At 42.1% G+C, this 21903-nt stretch overlaps 1 protein-coding gene across 1 annotated transcript; it reads right to left on the bottom strand.

The window, feature by feature from the left end:
- Window positions 1–793: 793 nt before the first annotated feature.
- Window positions 794–21036, bottom strand: LOC310792484 (aminopeptidase N-like; the record flags this gene model as incomplete). The annotated part of the gene is made up of 20 exons (XM_083654166.1): window positions 794–934; window positions 2669–2735; window positions 4134–4274; window positions 5601–5810; window positions 6816–6926; window positions 8193–8281; window positions 8614–8761; window positions 9144–9199; window positions 9833–9966; window positions 10171–10247; window positions 11301–11449; window positions 11906–11971; window positions 13215–13280; window positions 13467–13634; window positions 14509–14622; window positions 16019–16170; window positions 16898–17018; window positions 17218–17351; window positions 17823–17965; window positions 20417–21036. 20 exons carry the CDS (start codon window positions 21034–21036, stop codon window positions 794–796), a joined length of 2907 nt encoding a protein of 968 aa, XP_083510292.1.
- Window positions 21037–21903: the final 867 nt, after the last annotated feature.

The following is a 21903-nucleotide window of genomic DNA, read 5'->3' as shown; positions in this document are numbered from 1 at the left end:
ACAAAAAGTTAAAATAATTTTGAGAATGAAGACAATTTCTTGCTTAATTTTTAAAGGAAGATTAGATATGCACGCTGATAGCATCGGCCCGAAACGAATATTTCTGCTGATATGACAGGCCGATCAAATGAAGCTAACCCTAACCCAGGGAGAGCATCATCCAAGCCTGTTTTAAGTAGGATGACTTACAGTTTCATAATGTTAGTTTCATAGTTTAAGTAATACTTGTTCTTATTTTGCCATCATGATAAGAGTAGGCATAATATGTTAATTCCACTACAGGAGAGACTTGATGTTCTCTGAAATTAGGTTGGGGGGGGGTTATTGTGCATATCAGTATCGTATTGGCAATTGGCAAAAAGATGGAAAATACCGGCACATACAATATCGACAAAGTATCCAATATTGTGCATCCCTATAAGGAAAACAAGTTATCATTTCTATACGGTAGATAATGCACAACACATGTATTTTTTTAAAACATAATAACGTAATGTACATTAAGTAAGTATATATATATATATACATTGAGTATATAAATAACTTTCACCTTGTAATCCACAAGTCTCAGATGTCATTCTTTCAGTTGGGTAGATTTCTTTGGTGATGTGGTGAATTCTCATTTGGGAGGAGGGATTATGTTTTGGATCCTGGCATTCCCTCTGGATGCTTTCTGTTTGGTCAGGTGAATTCACTAGAGGAGGCGTTTCTTCAACATTTTCACCCAAGCAATTGAAATACCCAAGAATGCTTCAAAGCACTGGCACTCTTGATAGGCCTATGGGGGGAACGTTCATTCTAAATGGGCAGTTTCTCTTCGGAACCACTCCAGTAGTGTCTGTTTGTGCTCCTTCATCCAGTTGATGTTTTTTTGGACTCCCTCTATGGCCTCTTCCATGTTGTCAATACCCATGTCCTTCTTGAAACGCTTCAGCTGTGGACACACAAACGGCAACAGAGGACATAACAAAGTTAAAGCATCATAGGTTGGTATATATAATGGAATTATCCGGCCACTTGTGAAATTTCCAGTGTTTACTGGTATTTTTATACAACAGAGTTCCCAACCGAAAGCTAAGTGACATAAATTCATACATATTTCAGAAGCTCAGTATCAAATTTCATAAGTATCTATACACATTTAAAGGCCTCCTCCACTCAATTTGTCTACGCGTATGAACCGTTGGTTTGGTCTATGTAGTGTCCTCTAGTAAGAGAGTGGCGTCAGCGGAGGACCAAAATGTGAGACTCATTAGCCAATGAACAGCCAGGAATGGGTCTCGCGCTACTTTTGCATGCTAAAATAAAGCTGATAAGGTACAATTTGATTCAAGGGATGAAAAACCCTTTCAAAGTACAACACAAACTGTCTATTTTGCTGCAACTCGACAGTGCTGCTTTTTTTACTCAAGAGTTCCACTTTCTACTTCCTGGAAAAAAAACTGGTCCATTGGAGTGAATGGAGATGTCGGAACTCTTCTATTATGCGGCTCTGGGTCTATGAAAACGTACATGAGCAACGTATAAACGCACGTCACCATTTGCGCCAAAGTACATACATTGATAAGAACCGACGGTTAATAGCTTGTTCCACTACTGCAGCATAATGACTTAGACTAGAGCGCTGTTTGTTAAAAAGAAAGGGAAAAAAGCAGAACAGATTTGTGTCTTGTCTTGATTAAACTCTTTGTCTGCCCCCACACTGGGATGCTGTAGTGTCCTAGAGAGAGAGTGGCGTCAGCGGAGGACCAAAATGCGTGACTCATTAGCCAATGAACAGGCAGGAAAGGGTCTCGTGCTAGTTTTGAATGCTAAAATAAAGCTGATAATGTACAATTTGATTCTAAAAAAACAAAAACCCTTTCAAAGTACAACACAAACTGTCCCTTTTGCTGCAACTCGACAGTGCTGCTTAATCCAGGACCTTACTTCCGGGAACTCTTGAGAGTAAAAAACTGGTCCATTGGAGTGAATGGAGATGTCACGACTCTTCTATATAGACGGCTCTGGGAGGCTGTTAAGAGATTGCTGGAGGCGGATGTATCTGACGCAAAGATGGATGAAATACTGTGGGATGCGCTTAAGCAAACTCAGACAATTGTGTCTGTGTAAGAAGAGGAAGAATATTCCTTAACTGTGAGAGGCAGCAATGTACCGCAAGGCATCCGGTCTGCCGGAAAGCCATAAGAAGAATGAGAAGAAGGGGGCCTACAGTAGGTGGGTGGGCGCGGAGAAGGACAGAATGTAGGGAAACAGTGGAGACTAGACTTCCGCTCCTGCGTGGGAGGGAGTTTGAGTTTTTCAGCATAGAGCAGAGATGTAGGGAAACAGTAGATGGATGAATCCAGAAGTAGGCGGTAATGCAACATAAAGGATGCCAACTGCCATAAAACACCACAGAAGAAGAAGAATGACTAGAAATCTCACGAGCTTGATTTCTAGGGCGGAGACTCCTGTCTGGAGAAACTACCTTTTCCCCTTAACTCACCCTTGTCTGCTTCTCCATATTTACAGTACAGTATATACTCCCACCACTTATCACGGTCACGGTACTACGTTGTGATTGGAAAGATGGGAAGTTTCCCGTGATATCACTGCGCATTAGTAATATTAGTAATATTATTAATATCATTCTAATGTAATGAGTAATATAAAGTTGATAAATTACCTCTGCGAGTTCAAAGTCTGTTGAGAGGCTCCCGGCCACAGAATGAAGGGACAGGGTGACTTTCATCCTATATAGGGGAAGGCAAAGGTATGGCTGGTGTCAACATGTCAACATGTCAACAGCAAAGCATGAATGTTACATGAATGCAGGGCAAAATACAAGAAAGGTCATTGCATTGGGTAACATTTTCTGACAAAATGTCATCTTGCATAACGATTGCTGACAATTTTAATTGCATTGTCTGTAACGTTTTTTGACTAAATCGAACTGTCTGTGTAACGTTTCTGACCAAATGTGATTGCATTACGTATGTCTTCTGGCAAAAAGGTGCGTTCAGGGTTCCCACACATTTTCAAGGATCCATAATAGAATTTCTATGTAATGTGAGGCAGTGACACCAGAAATGATTACTACAATGGACAAATGGGACACACTTCTTTATATTGGATTTCAGTGCTTAACTGTGCGTTCAGCTCGAGTTGACAGTGCAAATTATTCGCCAAAGTTGAGCGAATGAGCTGAATTTCACGTCTTTCCAGGTTTTCCATGACTGGAACTGGACAATTACTTAATTTCAATGAATCCATACACCGCAGGTACCAGTACCACATTACCGTCTATTGAAAGGTCTCACTCCCACTCCCACTGGACCCACGCATACTGTAAATGTGTAACGTTACAGTCAATGTCCGGTTCAGGCACCCACCAAATGGCATACATTATGTAAAATGTTATGTAAATTGTAAATGGCATACGTTATGTAAATTGAAACTACGACAAATGGTAAGGATTATTAGAGGAGAGCTAATAATAAATAAGCCACTGTTTATTATATTATATTCTGTTTATTTAGTGCTCTGATTGAAGATAACTGCTGTGTCACGAGCCAAACTGGATAATGGCGAGCAATTTACAGTAAACAGCCTGTTTCCTTACATTTCCGATTTCCGACTTAATTTAACTTAACTTAACTTAACTTAATTATAACTTAACTTAACTTAACTTAACTTAACTTAACCTAAAATGTGTAACCATATCATTGTCAAATTAAGTGTGATACTTTGACATTGTTAGTGCTAGTGTTTCTCAAAAGCACAAGTATATACATTTCCCATAATCCCTGTTGCTTCTTGTCCCCTCAGCATCTCAGAGGATAAACACGTTGGAAGTGATTTTTCCATCTTCCTTTTGCTCCTTCCATCATCTGCTGTTTCCAGAAACTCTGAATCCTATCTCCATTTGCTGTGGAAGAACAACGGCCCTCTACCAGTTTTGTGCCATCAAAATACTTGTGATGTTAAGATTACATAATGGAGTGAAACTGTGGCTACTAGCTATACTAGTGTTGTATTAATCTTCAAAAACCTGTAGATGTTGAAAAAAGAAGGTTAGACTCAGAGGTCAAATCTCGATGCGGATGCTAAACCAATTTAAGAGGCACTAAACAACAAGAAAGTCAACCTACTCCTCCTTCATGTAGGTCCAGTGCGCTCGGACAAAGTTCCAGGCCAGCGCTTGCCCCGCCGCATTTTCGTTCACCTTCATGATGGCATAGGATATGTCCATCTTCAGTATCTTGTCAGGGATCAAGGTGTACTCCAGGCATCTGCAAGATAAGCAAGGCAGAGTTGGTCAATGGTCCTCAGCCAGTAAAAACACTGTGGGTGGAATTCATGTTATGGGCAAGTCTGTAGTGAAAGCTATAGCTGCTACGGAGACTGATCGGAAAAACAACATTGATATCGTTACTCATCAGGTCGAATGGGGAATACAAAGGCCATGTTCAGACTAGGAGGCCAAATCCGATTTGTGAACTTTAATGACCTATTAATGATTCTATCCAGATTGGTTTTATGAGTCTGGACGCTCCAAGTCTGATTTGTGTCACTTGTCCCAAACCACATATGGAGGTAGTTTCCAATCTGCTTTCGACTGATGTGACTTCAGTGTGGAGGCGCTGATCACCCAGATCAGATTTGAGAGTGTCTTTTTGCAGGAGCGCGATTGTTTGGATGGCGAGAGATGATGGTAATTTCTCGTGCTTCTGCGTGGGAAAGCACCTTCAGAGCTAGTTGTTTACTGATGCCTATGTCGTTACCATAGCAACCCATGCAGATAGGCTCGCTGTATCTGGACACACAGATCCGACTTGAACACTTGCCAAATCAGATTTGTGGCAGTGCGGACACCCCCCCGAATCAGATTTGGGAAACCAATCAAGATAATGATGATTAATGACTTTAGCAGCAAATCGGATTTGCCTGTAATGTGAACATGGCCAAAGTTAGTAATAGTTTACTGTAGGATTAAATGTTTTGGCTTGGGTCTGTTCCGGGTCTAAAGGTTAATGCCGACCATGTGTGATCAGCATGTTATAAAGATGATGTGAATGTCAAGAATCCTGCCGTTTGATAGTGGTTCGATAGAGACACTGCATGAAATAGGCCACGCCCAACACAGGCGAAAGCTCTCCATTCACTTCCACACACCGGCGTCATTTTCCTTGAATTAAACATAGCTAAAAGCTGTTGTGTGGTGGGCTGCGCAGACAGCAAATGTAAAAAATCGATAGTTAAAGTTTTTTCGTACTCCCGAGGAAAACAAGGAAGCCATTGAGAATTGGCGAGAAGAAAAATGTGGATGTTGCCGTCAATGAAGTAAGTTGGAGTGTTCATCTTCCGTATATATGATCTTTGTGTGCAACCCCCGACCATGCACGCGACGTAGGAGAACGCCAGGATTGGGGGGAGTTTGTGTTTCCCCCCGTTTTGGGCGTGGTTTCTGAATGATGACGCGCTCCGCAGTGTCTCTATGGTGGCTGCGGTGTCGATGTTAGCGATGGTGTCTTGTACAGTAGTACAATCCTACAGCGTCGCCACACCGTCTTAAACATCAAATTCAAGGACTTTTCAAGTCAGTTGATTTGCTTCACCTGTTGAGCAGCCAGATTTTCTTTGTGCAGGTGAGGGCCTGGAGGAGGAACAGTCTCTCTCTGGTGAAGGGGTTGTTGTATGTACTATGGTCTGGATGGTCTTTATAGGTCTGATACATCTTCCAGACAAACTCCCACTCTTTCTCCCCACCGGCGGCGACGGCCTGGCAGTAGATGATAGGCCGCAAGTCGACATGGATAATATGGATGCTGAGAGAAACACACACACACACACAGACACTTAGAGGGTCCCATATAGAACACATGCAAACATACACTGTAGATATTGTAATGGCGCAAACTCACTGGATTCACAAAGCCTGGCCATTCACACCAGAAGCGCTCTGTTTTGCTCCACACCGGTCACAACTTGTACTGACTTCATGCCCGGCTACGCGCGCGCGCCGCTCGAGGCTCGTGCCAAAAATAGACCAGACGTGGAAACTCTTGCTGCAGGGTGCGAGCCGCCAGTGTGACCCATCTAGTCTGTTAACGAGGACGGCGAAATGTAACTGAGTCTGTTAACGAGGACGGCGAAATGTAACTGAGTCTGTTAACGAGGACGGCGAATTGTAACTGAGTCTGTTAACGAGGACGGCGAAATGTAACTGAGTCTGTTAACGAGGATGGCGAAATGTAACTGCCTGCGCTTCCAGATGCTTCGCCTCGCTTTTGCCTCATTTCCAGTGTGTTTGCACCATAAGTCCACGTGCAGACGGAATGCATGGATACACCACATACAGTATTTCTATATGTTGAAGGCACATGCACACATAGGATACACACCACATCTTATGAATTGTCACAATGTCTTAAAGCTACTTAAAGCTGCACTAGGCAACTTTGTACATTGGCGGCTCCAAATGGCAGCGAGAGGTAACTGTTTGAAGAACTTCGAATTCAACAGAAACACATTCCAGGATGGCTAAAGTCCTCACATCGCTGCTCTGTTCAGATGACAACTTTGCTGTCTCGTAATAATCTGGTACAGCCGTCCGGAGCAATTTGTGGTTCAGTGTCTTCGCCAAAGGACACCTCGGACATGCGGACTGGAGGAGCCGGGGATCGAGCCACCGACCTTCTGATCAGTGGATGACCCGCTCTACTTCCTGAGCCACAGCCACGCCCATTATGTCCAGTTTACTCAGGAGCAAATACATGTAGTGTTCATATTCAAATGATAAATGATACATGCTTCTCCAGTAGTGTCCATACCTGCTGTTGGTGTCATTCCGCATCCAGTTGTGAAACTGCCTCGTAGCCATCGCATGGCATTCTGGGAGCCCCGTAGTACATGCTAACTTTATGGCATTCATCTGGTTGACCCTTGGGATGAATCACAATTTCATATTATATAAAGGTACGGGACTGATAGATTACATAATGAAGGTTTAAGCAGGTGTTCAATAATCCGTAACTTTGGTGGTGATATGCTCATTTCAAGACATTCCCAATTATCCCTATATTGAGTATATGAATATAACGACACAGACAAAAGTGTCCGAAATTGGATGCATATTCTTAATCTGAAGAATAGGTGTGTTATCATCCATTTACAGGGAGTGGATAAAATCACTTACACGTTAAGGTAAAAGCTATATTAAAAAAAAAAAAAAGATATCTGAAGACAGATGGAGGATTGTCAATTCATGAGAAACTTCAGTGAAAACACTAGAGCATGAAATATATTGGTACATGATTGTGATTTTTTTTGTCTGAATTTGGATAGCCTGACGCTAGACATTTCTGTTGAATCTCTGCTCTAATTAGCTAGCTTATGCCTCTCTATTATAACAATGTGACTATTGTTTGTGTCAGTTACAGGCCACCGTAAACTGTGCTAGAGACCTGATGATGTTGATGCGATTCCTACTGGTCATCAACACAGGTAAATAATAGCCATAGATTACTTAAAGAACCTTGCAGTACTCTTTGGCTGCATCGTTATGCAGATGATACACAGCTTTATATGGCAGTCAGACCCAAGGATCTTGACAAACTAGCCACTCTGCTCTACATTTCATCTTCAATCAATGTATCCATTGTACTGCTATCTCTTTTCCTATTCTTTGCTACTGTGATGATGCAATTTCCGGTAACCCTTTATTTTACAGGTACCCTAGTTACAGGAACTATTTATTGTAATTACACAAATAGCCAAATGTAATTACACAGTAATTACCAATAGTTTGGTAGGGTCCGGTACCATGTAACTACATATGAACTACAGTTGAATAGACTCACTCCACTTTACAGGTCCGGTACCATGTAACTACATATGAACTACAGTTGAATAGACTCACTCCACTTTAGGGGTCCGGTACTATGTAACTACATATGAACTACAGTTGAACAGACTCACTCCATTTTACAGGTCCGTTACAATATAACTACATATGAACTACAGTTGAACAGACTCACTCCATTTCACAGGTCCGTTACAATGTAACTACATATGAAGGTCATTTATAACTATTAATTACTGTGTAATTACATTTGGTGTTCATGTGTAATTACAAATAGTTAACTAGGGTACCTGTAAAATAAAGGGTCACCCAATTTCCCCTCCGGGAACAATAAAGTTCCCCTTACTGTTGTGAGTGGTCAGATGGGACTGTTGAGTTGTCTGTGTAGTTCCTGAAGAAGCCGTACAACCCTCTAACCTGCTCCCGTAGGTACGCCTGCAGGAAGAAACAGATTCACACCTTTTTCACTGTTCATCAAGATTCTGGGTACTAAACTTAAAGACACCCTAAAGTTTTAAAATGTGTGTATTGTGTCTGTATGACTTGTATGTATGAATTGCTCAGCAGGAGAGATGTGCCCCCCACCAACCCAGAGTTGAGGCCTGACCTGTCATTATAGGTCGTATAATATATATATATATATATATATATATATATATATATATATATATATATATATATATATATATATATATAGTATATATATATATATATATATATACATATATATATATGTTATTGTAACACCAACACTGTTCATCACATGCCTGCATGGGTCCCCAGACCTCGGAGCGGTCAAACTTGTGGATGAAGTCGCCGAGGTGCTTCATTGCCGACTCCCAAGGAACGTTCGCCGTCTCATTACGAAGAAACCGGGTAGAATTCAGTGCCAGTGTCAGGTTAACAAGTTTGGCGCTGAGAAAAACAAAGTCAGAATTGTGAGTTTAATGTCAGAATTTTGAGGGGGGAAAGTCAGAATTCTGAGATTAATGTCAGAATTTCTCAGATTAAAGTCAGAATTCGGAGGAAGAAAGTGACATTATGTCACTGATGATGTCACTGTGGATATCATTGATGATTACCGATGTACCGAAATTTGTAGATTTTTGTCACATCAAAGTGGGGTCACAAGCCAAAAAAGGTTGGGAACCCCTGCTGTAAGGAATGTGGGGTTGATTCCCTGAAGCCATGGATACTAAAAACGCAGGCCAGGAAGTGTTCAATAAATGCATTTATGAAATGAACATTAGGTCAAAGGTTAACTGAAAAAGGTTAGGAGCAAAGGACAAGAGATTACCTTGCCAGAGCAAAGGCATCGTCAATAAGCTGCCCTCTGTTGTTGACTGGAATGAGCTGCAAACAGGAACAAGATGAATGTCAAAGCTCCAACTTCAGTTTACTAATATCGAAGGAAAAACAACTACAGCCTCGAAATACATCTGACTCTTGTCTAGCGGTCACGTATGTCCTATCAGAAGCATAATCAATCAATCAAAAATCCAAAGTCCAGCGAATCCAAACGTATACAAAACCGGTGGTGGAGCAACAGGGGGGCATAATCCATCTATAAATTGAGGATTGATGAGTTCTCTCTACTGAAAGTGAAAATCACACCTGCCCCCCCTCAGAGTCAAAGTCACCATAGTAGGAATTCAACTCAACAGTCAGAGTAATTTGACACTATACATTTATCTTAGCAAAAACTCTGCCATTGAAAACTCATGTTCATCAAGGAAATGACTTAATCTATCGCTGTGAAACCAACCAAATAAATCTCCATACAAAAACAGAAAATGTGACAGACACATAAATAAATAAATAAATAAATAAATAAATAAATAAATAAATAAATAAATAAATAAATAAATAAATAAATAAATAAATAAATTGTCCCCTTTTTTTATTGGGTCAAAATGAAAAATGCCTATGGAGGTCGGATTAGAGGTCTAGAGGCAGAGTCACTCATAACTTGGGCTCAATACTTACGTTTGGGTTCGTCTCCATTTGAGTGAAGAGGCTCCTCCAGTTCTCTGGGTCGTAGTTGACCCTGTAGTATCCGGTAGCATTGACGTTGGCCAGAACCCACTCTCCAGCCTTGGCAATAAATACTTCCTTCTGATCTATTCAAAAGACACAATACGAGCTTACTGTACATGGGTTGACAGGTAACTTGCAAATCACTGGTCCAGTATACTAAAACAAAGATAAATGGTGTATGGACTGGTGATAACTTAATATCACAATTGATGGTCCTCAAATCTGAAAATGTTCTTTGTGGTGATTATTTAATTTATTAACACAAATCATTTAGTATATTGTGTTACCTGTGGAATTGTCCAATGTGACCAGAGAGGCTTCAGATCTCTTTGACATGACTTTGATTGGGACGTGCCATAAAAGACTAAATAGAAGAGGAAAAAAAGACACAGAAGAAAGTCAACAGAAAAGTCAGAGCCATGTCTGGGAAGGGTGCAAACGATCCAGGAAAAGACCATTCAACTTCAGCCTAGGATACTTTCTTGTCATGACAATAAGGTGAGGAAAGAAATGTCTGGCTATGTAAGAAAACATGTTGTTGAAAGGAGAGAGAACTATGGATTAAACCAGGGAATCTCAAACATTTCAATTTTGTCTGAACGGGGGTCATAGAGAAGTTCCAGAGAGGCTGGATTTTATTTTATTTTATTTTTTATTTTTGCAACAGAATTCATAACCTTCTTTTAAAGACCCATGAGACATATTTCATTTTTAACAGTATACAGTTAAAGATAGCATGATATGGGACATTTCAACTTTAAACTAATCTTGGTTTGGACATGACAGATAGGCTACTAACATGATTGAATAGCTAGGGTAAAATATGTATCCCTATGCGTAGTACGCATTTGCACTCAAGACGGTGTTATGTCAGGGATATGACTATTAAGCATCAGACAACAAGGACGGTTCTTCTATAACTGCTCTTAACGTGAGCCACTTTATTTTTGGACAAGCAACTGACAGCTAGGCAAGTAACGTCATTCAGCCCAGACGTCAGCAGTATGTTTAAAGGACCATTACACCAACAATACACTCACTCCACTTGTATGTTTAAAGGACCATTACACCAACAATACACTCACTCCACTTGTATGTTTAAAGGACCATTACACCAACAATACACTCACTCCACTTGTATGTTTAAAGGACCATTACACAAACAATACACTCACTCCACTTGTATGTTTAAAGGACCATTACACCAACAATACACTCACTCCACAGACGGTGTACACGGGGCCTTATGCAGACTACCAGGTGCGATTGGTGCATGATGTTCTCAATGAAGTGATTATGAGCGTAAAATCATAACATCTGTATTGTTTTTTGGCTCCGTTTCTTTCTCATGTCACACTGACATTTCACTAAAACACTTTTTTTTTGGGTCATAGTCTGTTGGCCATTCATGACGTACTCAGATGCTGATGTCTGGTTGACCAGGAAGTGCCTCTGGTCGATGTCTCCACTGGTGGTGTTGATGGTGATGAGAGGATAGCCGATCTGATTGGTCCACGTGTTCATCATGGTGGCAACGTCGATTTTAGCACCATCCTCATCCACTGCCTGTAAACACGGCACCAATGCCAATTAACATCTCGTCATAAATGCCATACCCAGATCGAAATATGCTTATTCAGACAATGTCATTACTACTACTGACGTTATTATTGCATGACACGTTTAAAGTCTGACTGTGCATTCACGGCGGACAATCACAATCGACAGTGTTTGACAGTGCAAATTCTTCACTGAAGTTGAAAAATTTCAACTCAAGCGAATAGCGGCTGAGGCGACTGAATATTGCATCATTTGTGCCGCAACATTTATCTTCATTCGCACCGCCTGGGGAGAAATGGCATCTGCTCGTGTATTTGCATTGACTTTTTATGTAATCTTGTCGTTCGAATTGGCAAAAATCGTGTTTGGTCTGAATGCAGCTTGAAGCTTGGAAAGACAGAAAAGGCCAATCGAATTTTTAAGATCCACATTGTGTTCATGAGCCAGCTGCCAAGGTTTTACCTTTTGTAAATACTCCCAGAGGTCCTTCTGCTCAGTGTTCCCATACTGGAAGGCATTGAGATACATCTAAATACACATAGAGAGAGAGGGAGAGAGAGAGAGAGAGAGAGAGAGAGAGAGAGAGAGAGAGAGAGACAGAGAGAGGGGGGGGGGAGAGAGAGAGACAGACAGAGAGAGAGAGAGAGAGAGAGAGAGAGAGAGAGAGAGAGAGGTCAATAGTAAACACAATGTCAATAAATAATCAGATCCTACTTCTTTTACATGTCAAGGTACATTTGATCCAGCACCCACTAGGCACTACTATTGGGCTGCTAATGTTAGGGCTTTAATGTTTTGGTGGCAAGCAAGGAACCCCTGACAATCTAATTTTCAGGGGCCCCCTTGGAGGCTGGCCCTATTGCAAACTCTTCTCTGCCAGCTATATTATTTTCTAAACTAGAGCAGCCTGGGACTTTACAAAATTTTAGTTTTGTTATGAAAAACTCTAAACCAAGTTGTGAGTGTTTTGAGTCTACCAGATGTTTCTGTCCACACACCAATTTGTTTCAATCATTCTTTTTTACCTTCATGGTCAGACAGAAACTACCATGCCTGGAGTGAGAAGGGTCTGGTTTCCATCAGAGACCTTTACATAGATGGTCCTTTGATCTTCTGAGGAGGAAATTTGAGTTGCCCAACACACTGGCTCAGATACCTACAAGTTAGAGATTATGTTCGATCCAAGGTTCGTGACTTTGAAGTTCTCCCAAATGAACAGGCTTTTTTATGTTTTGTTAAGCCCCCCTCACTCCAGGTGTCTTATTTACAGATTTGTGTGTCTGTTTGATGGTCGCATCAGGGCCCCCACTGAGAGGATTAGAGAGGCGTGGCAGGAAGAACTTGGTATTGATTTGTCTGAAATTATATGGGACAGGAGGAGTCTGTCGTCCAACTCTGCTCAATTAACATCAGACACCAGTTGATCCAATTTAGAGTCACTCATCGTCTTCATTATTCCACGTATAGGTCGCATAAGATCTACCGTTCTGTCTCACCACAGACACCCTCTCCACCCCTCTTTCAGCTGTGGCTGACGGACATGGTATCAGTTATATGTACAGTATGGAGAGACTCCGGTTCCTGAGGACCAATTCACTTGGGAAATTCTCAACTCTCTGGGACCCATTTCTGGCCTACTTGGGCGAGGTTAAGGGTCCTATTTTCTTTGCTGGCACTGCTCAAGTAAAAAGAAAATAGGATTGCCAGTTCACTGCACAGTTCCAGTCTGTTTAGATGATGCGCACACCGACCACAAGCAGTCACTTCTTACTTTGAGCCCAGCTTGGAAAACCCTGTCAGTCAGGCAATCTGCCAGCATTCTCAGCACAGCTGCCCCCTACAGGAGGAAGACCACATACATGTGCATGTTAGTATTCATACTATGTTGACTCTGTGTGTGTGTGTGTGTGTGTGTGTGTGTGTGTGTGTGTGTGTGTGTGTGTGTGTGTGTGTGTGTGTGTGTGTGTGTGTGTGTGTGTGTGTGTGTGTGTGTGTGTGTGTGTGTGTGTGTGTGTGTGTGTACCTTTGAATAGGTTATGGCATCAAACTTCTGGCCGATCTCATCAGCCGTCTCGGTGGCATTCAGCCGGGAACTCATTGGTTCAAACAAGGTCCCATTTTCATTCCACATTTCCGGTTCCATTTCCATATTTAACAGATCATGTCGGTCTCTCACAAGATACATTTCTTTCTGAGGAAAACAAATAGTGACAAGTTGACAAGGGCCCAATCCCAATACACCCCTTATTGGCCCTACCACAGCCCTTAATAACCCTCTGTTTTGCGCGTTCATGTGAAGGGGCAGCGTGGAGATTTTCAGGACTCACACAAAATCGTTTTTAATCAGCCAGAAATGAACCAAAAGTTACAAACAAACGTGAATATCTGATTTTAATCTCGATACAAAGGACTGGGGATGCCTTGGGTCTGGGGTGCGTGGAATTCGTTTTGTGGCAACATTGTGCATGGCAACAAGATTGAGTTTCCCCCCATTTCGTTCCAGTTTTTTGGGGCTAAATCTTGTAACCAACTTTTGTCCTGATCAGAGATTAAAAAATAAAATAAAAATAAAAATGTTAAATGCCCCTTTGTTTACATAATGCAACTGTTTTTTGACAGTGTAAAACACACAAAAAACAAATTATTTTCCATACAATAAATGCAAATTCGATGGGGGGGTTATCATATTCTGCGGTATGTCAATTTTTAGCAACAACATTGATTTTGATCAATTTTTATTTTTTGTGTGGTGTCAGTTAAAAAAGACGAATAATCTGTGCCAATAAATCACATGACAATTAAAAAACCCAGAATATCCTTATGGGACTATTCACACCAAATCAAAATTCATGGTGCAGATTTTATTTCTGATTTGGTGTGAATAGTCCCCTAGAGATAAATGGGTTCGGTTAAGTCTCTTAACTCTTCTTAAGACTCTTCTTCGATCAAGTTCTCAACCAATTCAAACTGTGATTTGAGTCCAAGTCATGTGACTCGAGTCCACACCTCTAGAAATAAAAGACTTGTGGTTGAAGTGAGCATGTAATATATATATCTGTTCTTACTGCTCGCCAGGTCGGCTCAACGTGATCCATTGCCAAGTAGGACATGTAGGTGGCAAAGCCCTCGTTCAGCCAAACTTGGTTCCACCAGCTCATTGTCACCAGATTCCCAAACCACTGCCGGGACACGAGAGAAGAACACATCAACAGAGAGGTGGCAGGGCAGCCTGTCTAGTGGTTAGACTGACAATTGTGAGTGAAAATTATTGATTGATTGATCGATCGATTGATTGTTGATCATTGTTGTCTGTGTTCAGTGTTGGTGAGTGGCTTTCCCCATCGGAGATGTGCTGTGGTTCCAAAACATCATTAAAAAACATTATTAGGATGAGTCATCTCTGCTTGCTGAGCTTCAAAGGCCTTCAGGCATGTGAGGGAGATAACGTCCAGGTCTGCTTGACCGGAGTGAGAGTTGAGTCCTCCTGGTGAGGTGATGGAACTTTACAGCAGTCTCCGGAGGGTGCGGGCCAGCCACTCCTCGTTATAAGATATAGATATGAGTTAGCTTTTGCGGCACTGCTTCTGAAACTTCCAATCGAGTGTGACTCTCTGTATACAGACAGACCATTACTTGGAAATAAATCCTCCTTTGTTCATTTCAACGAGCGACTGATTAATTGTTTCAAACAACAAGCATTTTTTGCCATTACACAATCCCCTTTCCCAATTTTTTTTTTACATGCTATTAGAATTAATTTGATCAATAATATTCATGGTTAAGTGATATAACTGGTCACTGATCTAATTGATCTACTGTATTTGAGTTGTTTAGTGCTAACTGGGGCGTCTAGGTAGTGTAGAGGTAGAAGCACTACCACTGTGGGGCGGAGACCCGGGTTCAATTCCCGGCAGTGGTACTTCCGGCTTGGTCAGACGTTCTTACAGACACAATTGGCCGTGTCTGCGGGTGGCAAGCCGGTGGGGTATGAGTCCTGGTCGCTGCACTACTAGTGGGAGGGGAACTGGGGAGAACTGCGTGATCCCCCAACGTGCTACGTCCTGCCGGTCTAACTCGTCGCTGTCATGTGAAAAGTGGCGGCTGACGACTGCACATATATCTGAGGAAGCATGTGCTAGTCCACGGCTCTTCCCAGATCAGCAGAGGGAGTGGAGCAATGACCGGGACAACAGGAGGAATATATACAGTCATCTGTGTGGGAACGCCCACAAAAAGTTACTACGGCTGGTGCACAAGACTAGATGGTGGGGGGGGGGGGGGGGGGGGACACCCATATATCTCAATGGGCTGACTCACCAAAGGAAGGTACTGTGGCTTTACACTACAGGATTGAGGATTCAAGAGCAGGTACATAGATGTCTGTTCAGGTGTGCGTTTACTGCGGTGGTTGAATCCCCAATCCTGTCTGCCTGGGCTGGGCTAGCAGCTAAATGCTAACAAACAACTTATCAAAAAATAAAAAGTTGTTTAGCGCAAACTAAATAAAGAAAAATCACCATTATTTATTATTATTATTATTACTACTAACATGCAAGACAAGTTCTACTCTCTGACCTGATGCGCCAGTTCATGTGCAATGAGAAGGGCGTTCCATTCCTTTTCTATTGTTTGGGACACTCCATCTTCGTAGAGCAGGGCCGACTCCGGGTACACGACCAGTCCCCAGTTTTCCATCGCTGCCCAAATGTCTGGTATTCCTATTTGGTCTGGAGGAATCGCACAGGTATGTGGGTAAACAAGCATAGGGAAATTACATTACATCACACATTACAATCATTTCTTTGAGGTAGAGCAGCTCTGGAGACAGAAGTCATCTCATTGGTTGAGTTAAACCTTAATGGGTGGAGCCAAAGAACCTCAGTTTGACTGAAGCCCAGTGAAAAAGACAAGAGGTATAGAGAGGAGAAACCTAAATCCTGCTGCTGCTAACATACAGAGAATAGTCAGCTAGTTAGACTAGCTGGCCTTCCATTCCGTCTAGCCCTATTAGCCTATCGCTAGCTAGGTAACGTTAAGCTAGTTAATTAGCTGATTTCGGACACCAATCCCCCCGGTCAATCGCATATTTCCGGTGTGACATGAATTCATTGGCTACATATTTCAGAAGCTATGAATCAAATTCCATAGACATTTTGGCATAAAATAAGTAAAAAATTTAGTCACGAACAACAAGCAGAGAATTAATAAATGGATGATAAATGGAAAAAATAAGAGGTTTGAGTAGGACAGCAAGCACAATAGATTTTTTGTTAGGACATGTTTATTCTAGTTGAGAGTTGATTTGAGTTGAAGTCGATGCCAGTGATGTCATTCATGCACAAATGACATCACTGGCATCACCTTTAACTCCTATTGCATCATCCATTCCTCCATTCATTTGTCTTTCATCCATTCATGTGTCCATCCATCCAATCATAGGATCCAGTGTCATACCCAGCTTTTTCTGAGGGAACTCAATATTAAAATAATCCTCAAAGTACTTGAGCATCTTTCCAGTGATATTGGCTGCATACTCAGCCTGGCCTGCCTCAATGGCTTCAGGACGAGCATATATCTGTATACAAAACACAAAGGCAGATAAAGATGAGATCCATTGAGATTAATGGAACAGTTCCAGGAAATATGTATATATAATACTGTAATTCAGCCAATTAAGTAATTCAGCCAATTAACTTTGTTCAATTTCCTGTTTGGAGAAGAAAAATAAACTCATTGCTTTCAGTAAAGCAGCAATTAATCTGCAGTGTACTTACTGAAATCTTCACTCGCTTGTGTTTGGAGGGGACAGATTTGAACTCGGACACGGCGAAGGCGAGCAGGTACGTTGACATCTTCTTTGTCCTATGGAAACGGGTGAACGTCCATTCCTCGTCTATAATGTTGGACTCTAAAAGGGGTGGAGAGAGAGGACAGCCCAGGACAAGGGAAGGGTTGCTTTATCTCTGATATATTATCAGAAATAAAGCAAATCTTGTCATTGTAATATCAGTGATATTACAATTACTAGTGCGGTGCACATTCCCCTCCCTATCCCTCCCCCTGATTTATGTGAAAATTATCAGATGAAAATGTTTTAATTATCGATAATACAAATAATGTCAGGGTCACAATGTAATACGGTTATTTTTTTAATGTGCATACATGTACCAGGGAGTATCAAACAGGTGTTGTTTATTCATTTTAAGAATGGCATTTAACTGTTTCTGCAATGAACCTTCATTATTTATTTATTTATTTATTTATTTGTTAACTTATTTATTTAATTATTTATTCATTTAGTGTGACACTGCAAAATGTGTAAAACTGAGAGGATGGGCCACATTGTACAATACATTTTGTTTGCATTTTATTTTTTCACCTGACTGCTCTGAATTTCCCAGTGCTGTAGTGCCTCGCCTATGGATGACGGTCACATTAAACACCGCCTTCATCGCTGGTTCATCAAAACAAGGAAATACCCTCCTGGCACCTATGGGCTGCAATTGGCTGCCAACAAGGAATCTGTGAATTCAGATAAAGACATTTAGGCTACTTGTAGATATTCTCATTGCAGTGGCATTATACACAACATAATATACGTCATACCTAAGTATGACGTATATTACATACAATAAGGGCAAACCGCATTGTCCCTTTGGTTGGTTAACGTGTTTCGCTTGTTAACTGACAGATCCCGTGTTCGATACCAGCCTCGCCTGTGCCGTTACATTTGTTGTCAGAAGTGGGATGTTGGGATGGTCGTGCGGTCATCGGAGGCGTATTGGCCCTCCGGTTGCGTGAGGGAGCGGAAGGGCGCCACGAAGGGGATGGTTCGCTGCAGAGTACACTGAAGCACTTCCCACAGGGCAGGGGAGGCAGTGTAGCGATCCAGTGTCTTGATGTGTAAGCGAGCACATTGGTCCTTGGCCAATGGGATTGTCCCTTTGGTCTGATGGTTAACGTGTTGCGCTTGTAAATGACAGACCCCGGGTTCGATTCAAATGAATCGTCGATCATCTTGAAATCAGATATATCTGCTAGGCTAGGCTAGGCTAGGCTAATCTCACCTACACAACAAAACTAGCAGGTCAACTATGACCTGCCCCAGATGTGCTTGATCACTGCTGCTTGAAGCACAGAAGAAGAAGAGAATCACATCTGGGGCAGGTCATAGTTGACTCAGTTTGTTTTGTAGCTAACCTAGCCTAGCCTAGCAGATATTTGACTTCAAGATTATGGACGATTCATTTGAATTCGATGGCTGCACCACATATTTATTTGAGCCGATCCGGAATAACGTCATGGATTGCAATCTGAGGAGCTGGGGGGAATCAGGAGCTGCTAGACAGCAGAGCCAGGATGAACACACTGCGCCATGGTAATACATCGTTAATTTCCTCGTTGTCTGTATGATACAATAAGGATATGAGCCGCTGAGTGTCGGAAAATAAGATATACAGGACATAAATATTATCATTTCACATGCCCCAAATTCCTTGTTTTCAGCTCGCATGTCAAAACAGATTAACGTTTCCACGCTTGTTTATCAAACCGAAGTTATCAGGGTGAATTAAAAATCATATTTTAAGCTGGAAATAAGATCCAGGTTATACAAAAACGGAATTCTCCTTTAATAAGGTTATGAATAAGAGTGAGCTAACTCACCAGACAACCTTCTTGTCAGGGTGTCAGAGAAGAATGCTCATCAAGATTGACGCCAGCTCACTCCGCTGCCCTTTATAAAGGCGGGGCACTGCCCCTAGCGGCGGAGGGAGAAATGTATTTCTCCGACCCCAAATACAGGGATTTGGTGTAGAAAACATAGTGCTTCTGTCTAGGGCCCAGGTGGGTCTGGTCCCATAGTGAATTACCTCACTCTTATTATTCATAAAACCGGGGTGATATTCATAACCTTAAGCAGGCTTGGGAAGTAACTGATTACATGTAATCTGGTTACTGTATTCAGGGTGCCGTGATGGTAATGCAAAAAAAGGAAACTGTAATGAGAAAATATGTATTCAAGATTACAGTTACATTCAATCAAAATTGGGATTAGCTACTAGCAAGGATTACAATTGAATTGTAAATTAATTTATATATTGTACATTGTGTGTATTTATCCAAGTGGCTGTGCAGTGTAAATATTGCCTCTTCTTTTTATCTACTTTATGTTTGATATCATATGGTGCAAAAAGAAATCTAAAACCTTAAAGAAAAAACACTTGGCCCAGTGCCCAGAGGCCCAGTGCACTACAAAAAATAAATGATATATATCAAAAGAACTTAAATGTTTATTCATGTACAAAATATATAAATTCAAGCTATTTCAAAATATATAAATTCAAGCAATTTCAGTTACACATGTCTTTTTATATCTATTTTCTAAAACTTTCAAGGCCTTAATTTTCTTTCTCATATTCACAAACTTTCAAGGATCTCCAGGACCCGTGGGAACCCTGTCTGATTCACAGCTCATGAGCTTTCTCATGATGAATATCGTGTACTTTGGCTACTTTCTTGTGTTCCAACAGACTGCCTCTTTTATAGTAGATCGTTTCATGGTTTTTTTCATACATATTTTAAATTTAGTATTTTAGTTTATGCTACTGTTTCTTATTTGCACGAGTCAGATCTGTAAGTAGCGTGTTTAACTATAAATCATGCATTATACCCCCCCCCCCACACACACACACACACACACACACACACACACACACACACACCTTAAAGCTTTAAAGGAACAGTTCACCCAAAAATGAAATTTCTGTCATCATCTCCTCCCCCCCTCATGCCAGTTGAAATACAAGTGAAGTCTGTCCATATAACACACAGGGGGGTTGCCAGCACAACTCCAGAGAACAGTAACCAGTACAACTGAAGTCAATGGTGACTGGTGGAGTAGATGATGACCGAATTTTCATTTTTGGGTGAACTGTACCTTTCAGGTTATGCATGTCATTTTTCTTGACTTACCTCTCTGCTTTACTTCCATTACCTGGGACACTTTCGTTGTATTTGCGTACATACAGTCCATACCCACTAACGTTCTCCATTTTCCCCTCAAAAGCCACAAACAGACTATAATTCCCTCCTTTCACCAACACCTCATCCATCTTGATCTCGAGGAAGTCGCTTGCATCCTTGTGGAGCTTCATGTCGGTAACAGGCACCTCCTTGTTTGTGTCTCTGTTCGTCACCTTCACCACTGGCAATTCCAGCTCCTTATTGCTGTGGAGGAAGACGGTCTTGGTACTTCGGACGCAGTGGAAGTGAACCGTGGAGTTCCCCGTGAAGACCATCGTCTGGTTGGGGCTGGTGATGTTGGGGTTTGGGTCCTCGATGATGCGGGTGTAGAAGCGAGGCCACAGGTAGAGCTCGTACCTGTCGGGCACCAGGTCTCCCGGCAGCCTCATTTTGGGTGGGCGTACTGTGGGGGGTTTCGTCGTCGTGATGGTCGGACTGGACGTCGGCTTCAACTTGGCGATCTGGGTCTCGTACACGATCACCGTTATGATGAAGCTGGCGATGGCTGATGCGGTCACGATGACAGCGATGATGGCGAGAGCCTTGGATATGTAGAAGCCTTTCGCCATGGTGGCCCGCTCCACTTGATCAGTTGTGGACATCCTAGCAGTTCTTGGAAGAGACGAGTTGCGACTCTGTGCTCAAGAGATTAACCTGAGCTTCTGTGCCTCTGGCCCGATTAACTTGGGCATCGGCGAAGGAGCAAAGAGTAAGAGCTATAGTGTGAGGACCCGGCCTATGTTCATTGGCCTTTCTGTAAATAATCAGTCAGATTGCGCTCTCACACATCTGGAGGCGGTTAGAGTGGTCTTGCTACTAACTTCGAACCATCAATCATATACGCCTTGATAGGCCCAAAAGGGCAGCTGGAGAAAGATATCCTTCAGGAGTTAGAAGAATGTCAGAAGCATCACTGTGTCCGGCACGTCTGGACCGTGGAGGCGATCTAGGCTTCTAAGACAGAGGAGTCCCAAGTTGCAGTGCACCTACATCCACCTCCTATATCTTCTACCGTCAGATGCAATTTCCACACAGAGGGTCGGATCTGCTGGAGTGCTAAGCTACAGGTCTGTATGGATCCCAGACTACTGACAAACTCTCAACAAACAAGAATCATGTGTAAGGAGGAGTACCGAGAGGCTCGGGGAGGAGTGCCGGAGGAGGGTGGAGAAAAGAGGAGGAATAGAAAGGGGGATAGAGAACAACATTATTTGGGAATCATCAATTGGGAAGCTCCCCCCCACAACCACCACCACCACCACCACCACCACCACCCACACAAACACATTCTTCACCTCAGGAGGGGAAGCACAGGCACAGAACTGGGCAAATGGGACCAGTCTATGGGTTGGAGCTGGGAGTGGTGGCTATTGGTTACGCTCAGAACAGATGTTCCTATATCACGGGGTCAAGTGGATCAAAACGCCCCGACCATA

This window comes from Poromitra crassiceps (genome assembly GCF_964638095.1).
Source record: "Poromitra crassiceps genome assembly, chromosome: 18".
Classification (NCBI taxonomy): Eukaryota; Metazoa; Chordata; class Actinopteri; order Beryciformes; family Melamphaidae; genus Poromitra; species Poromitra crassiceps.
The sequence above is the reverse complement of the archived record's forward strand: the minus strand, read 5'-3'. Positions and strand labels throughout refer to the sequence as shown.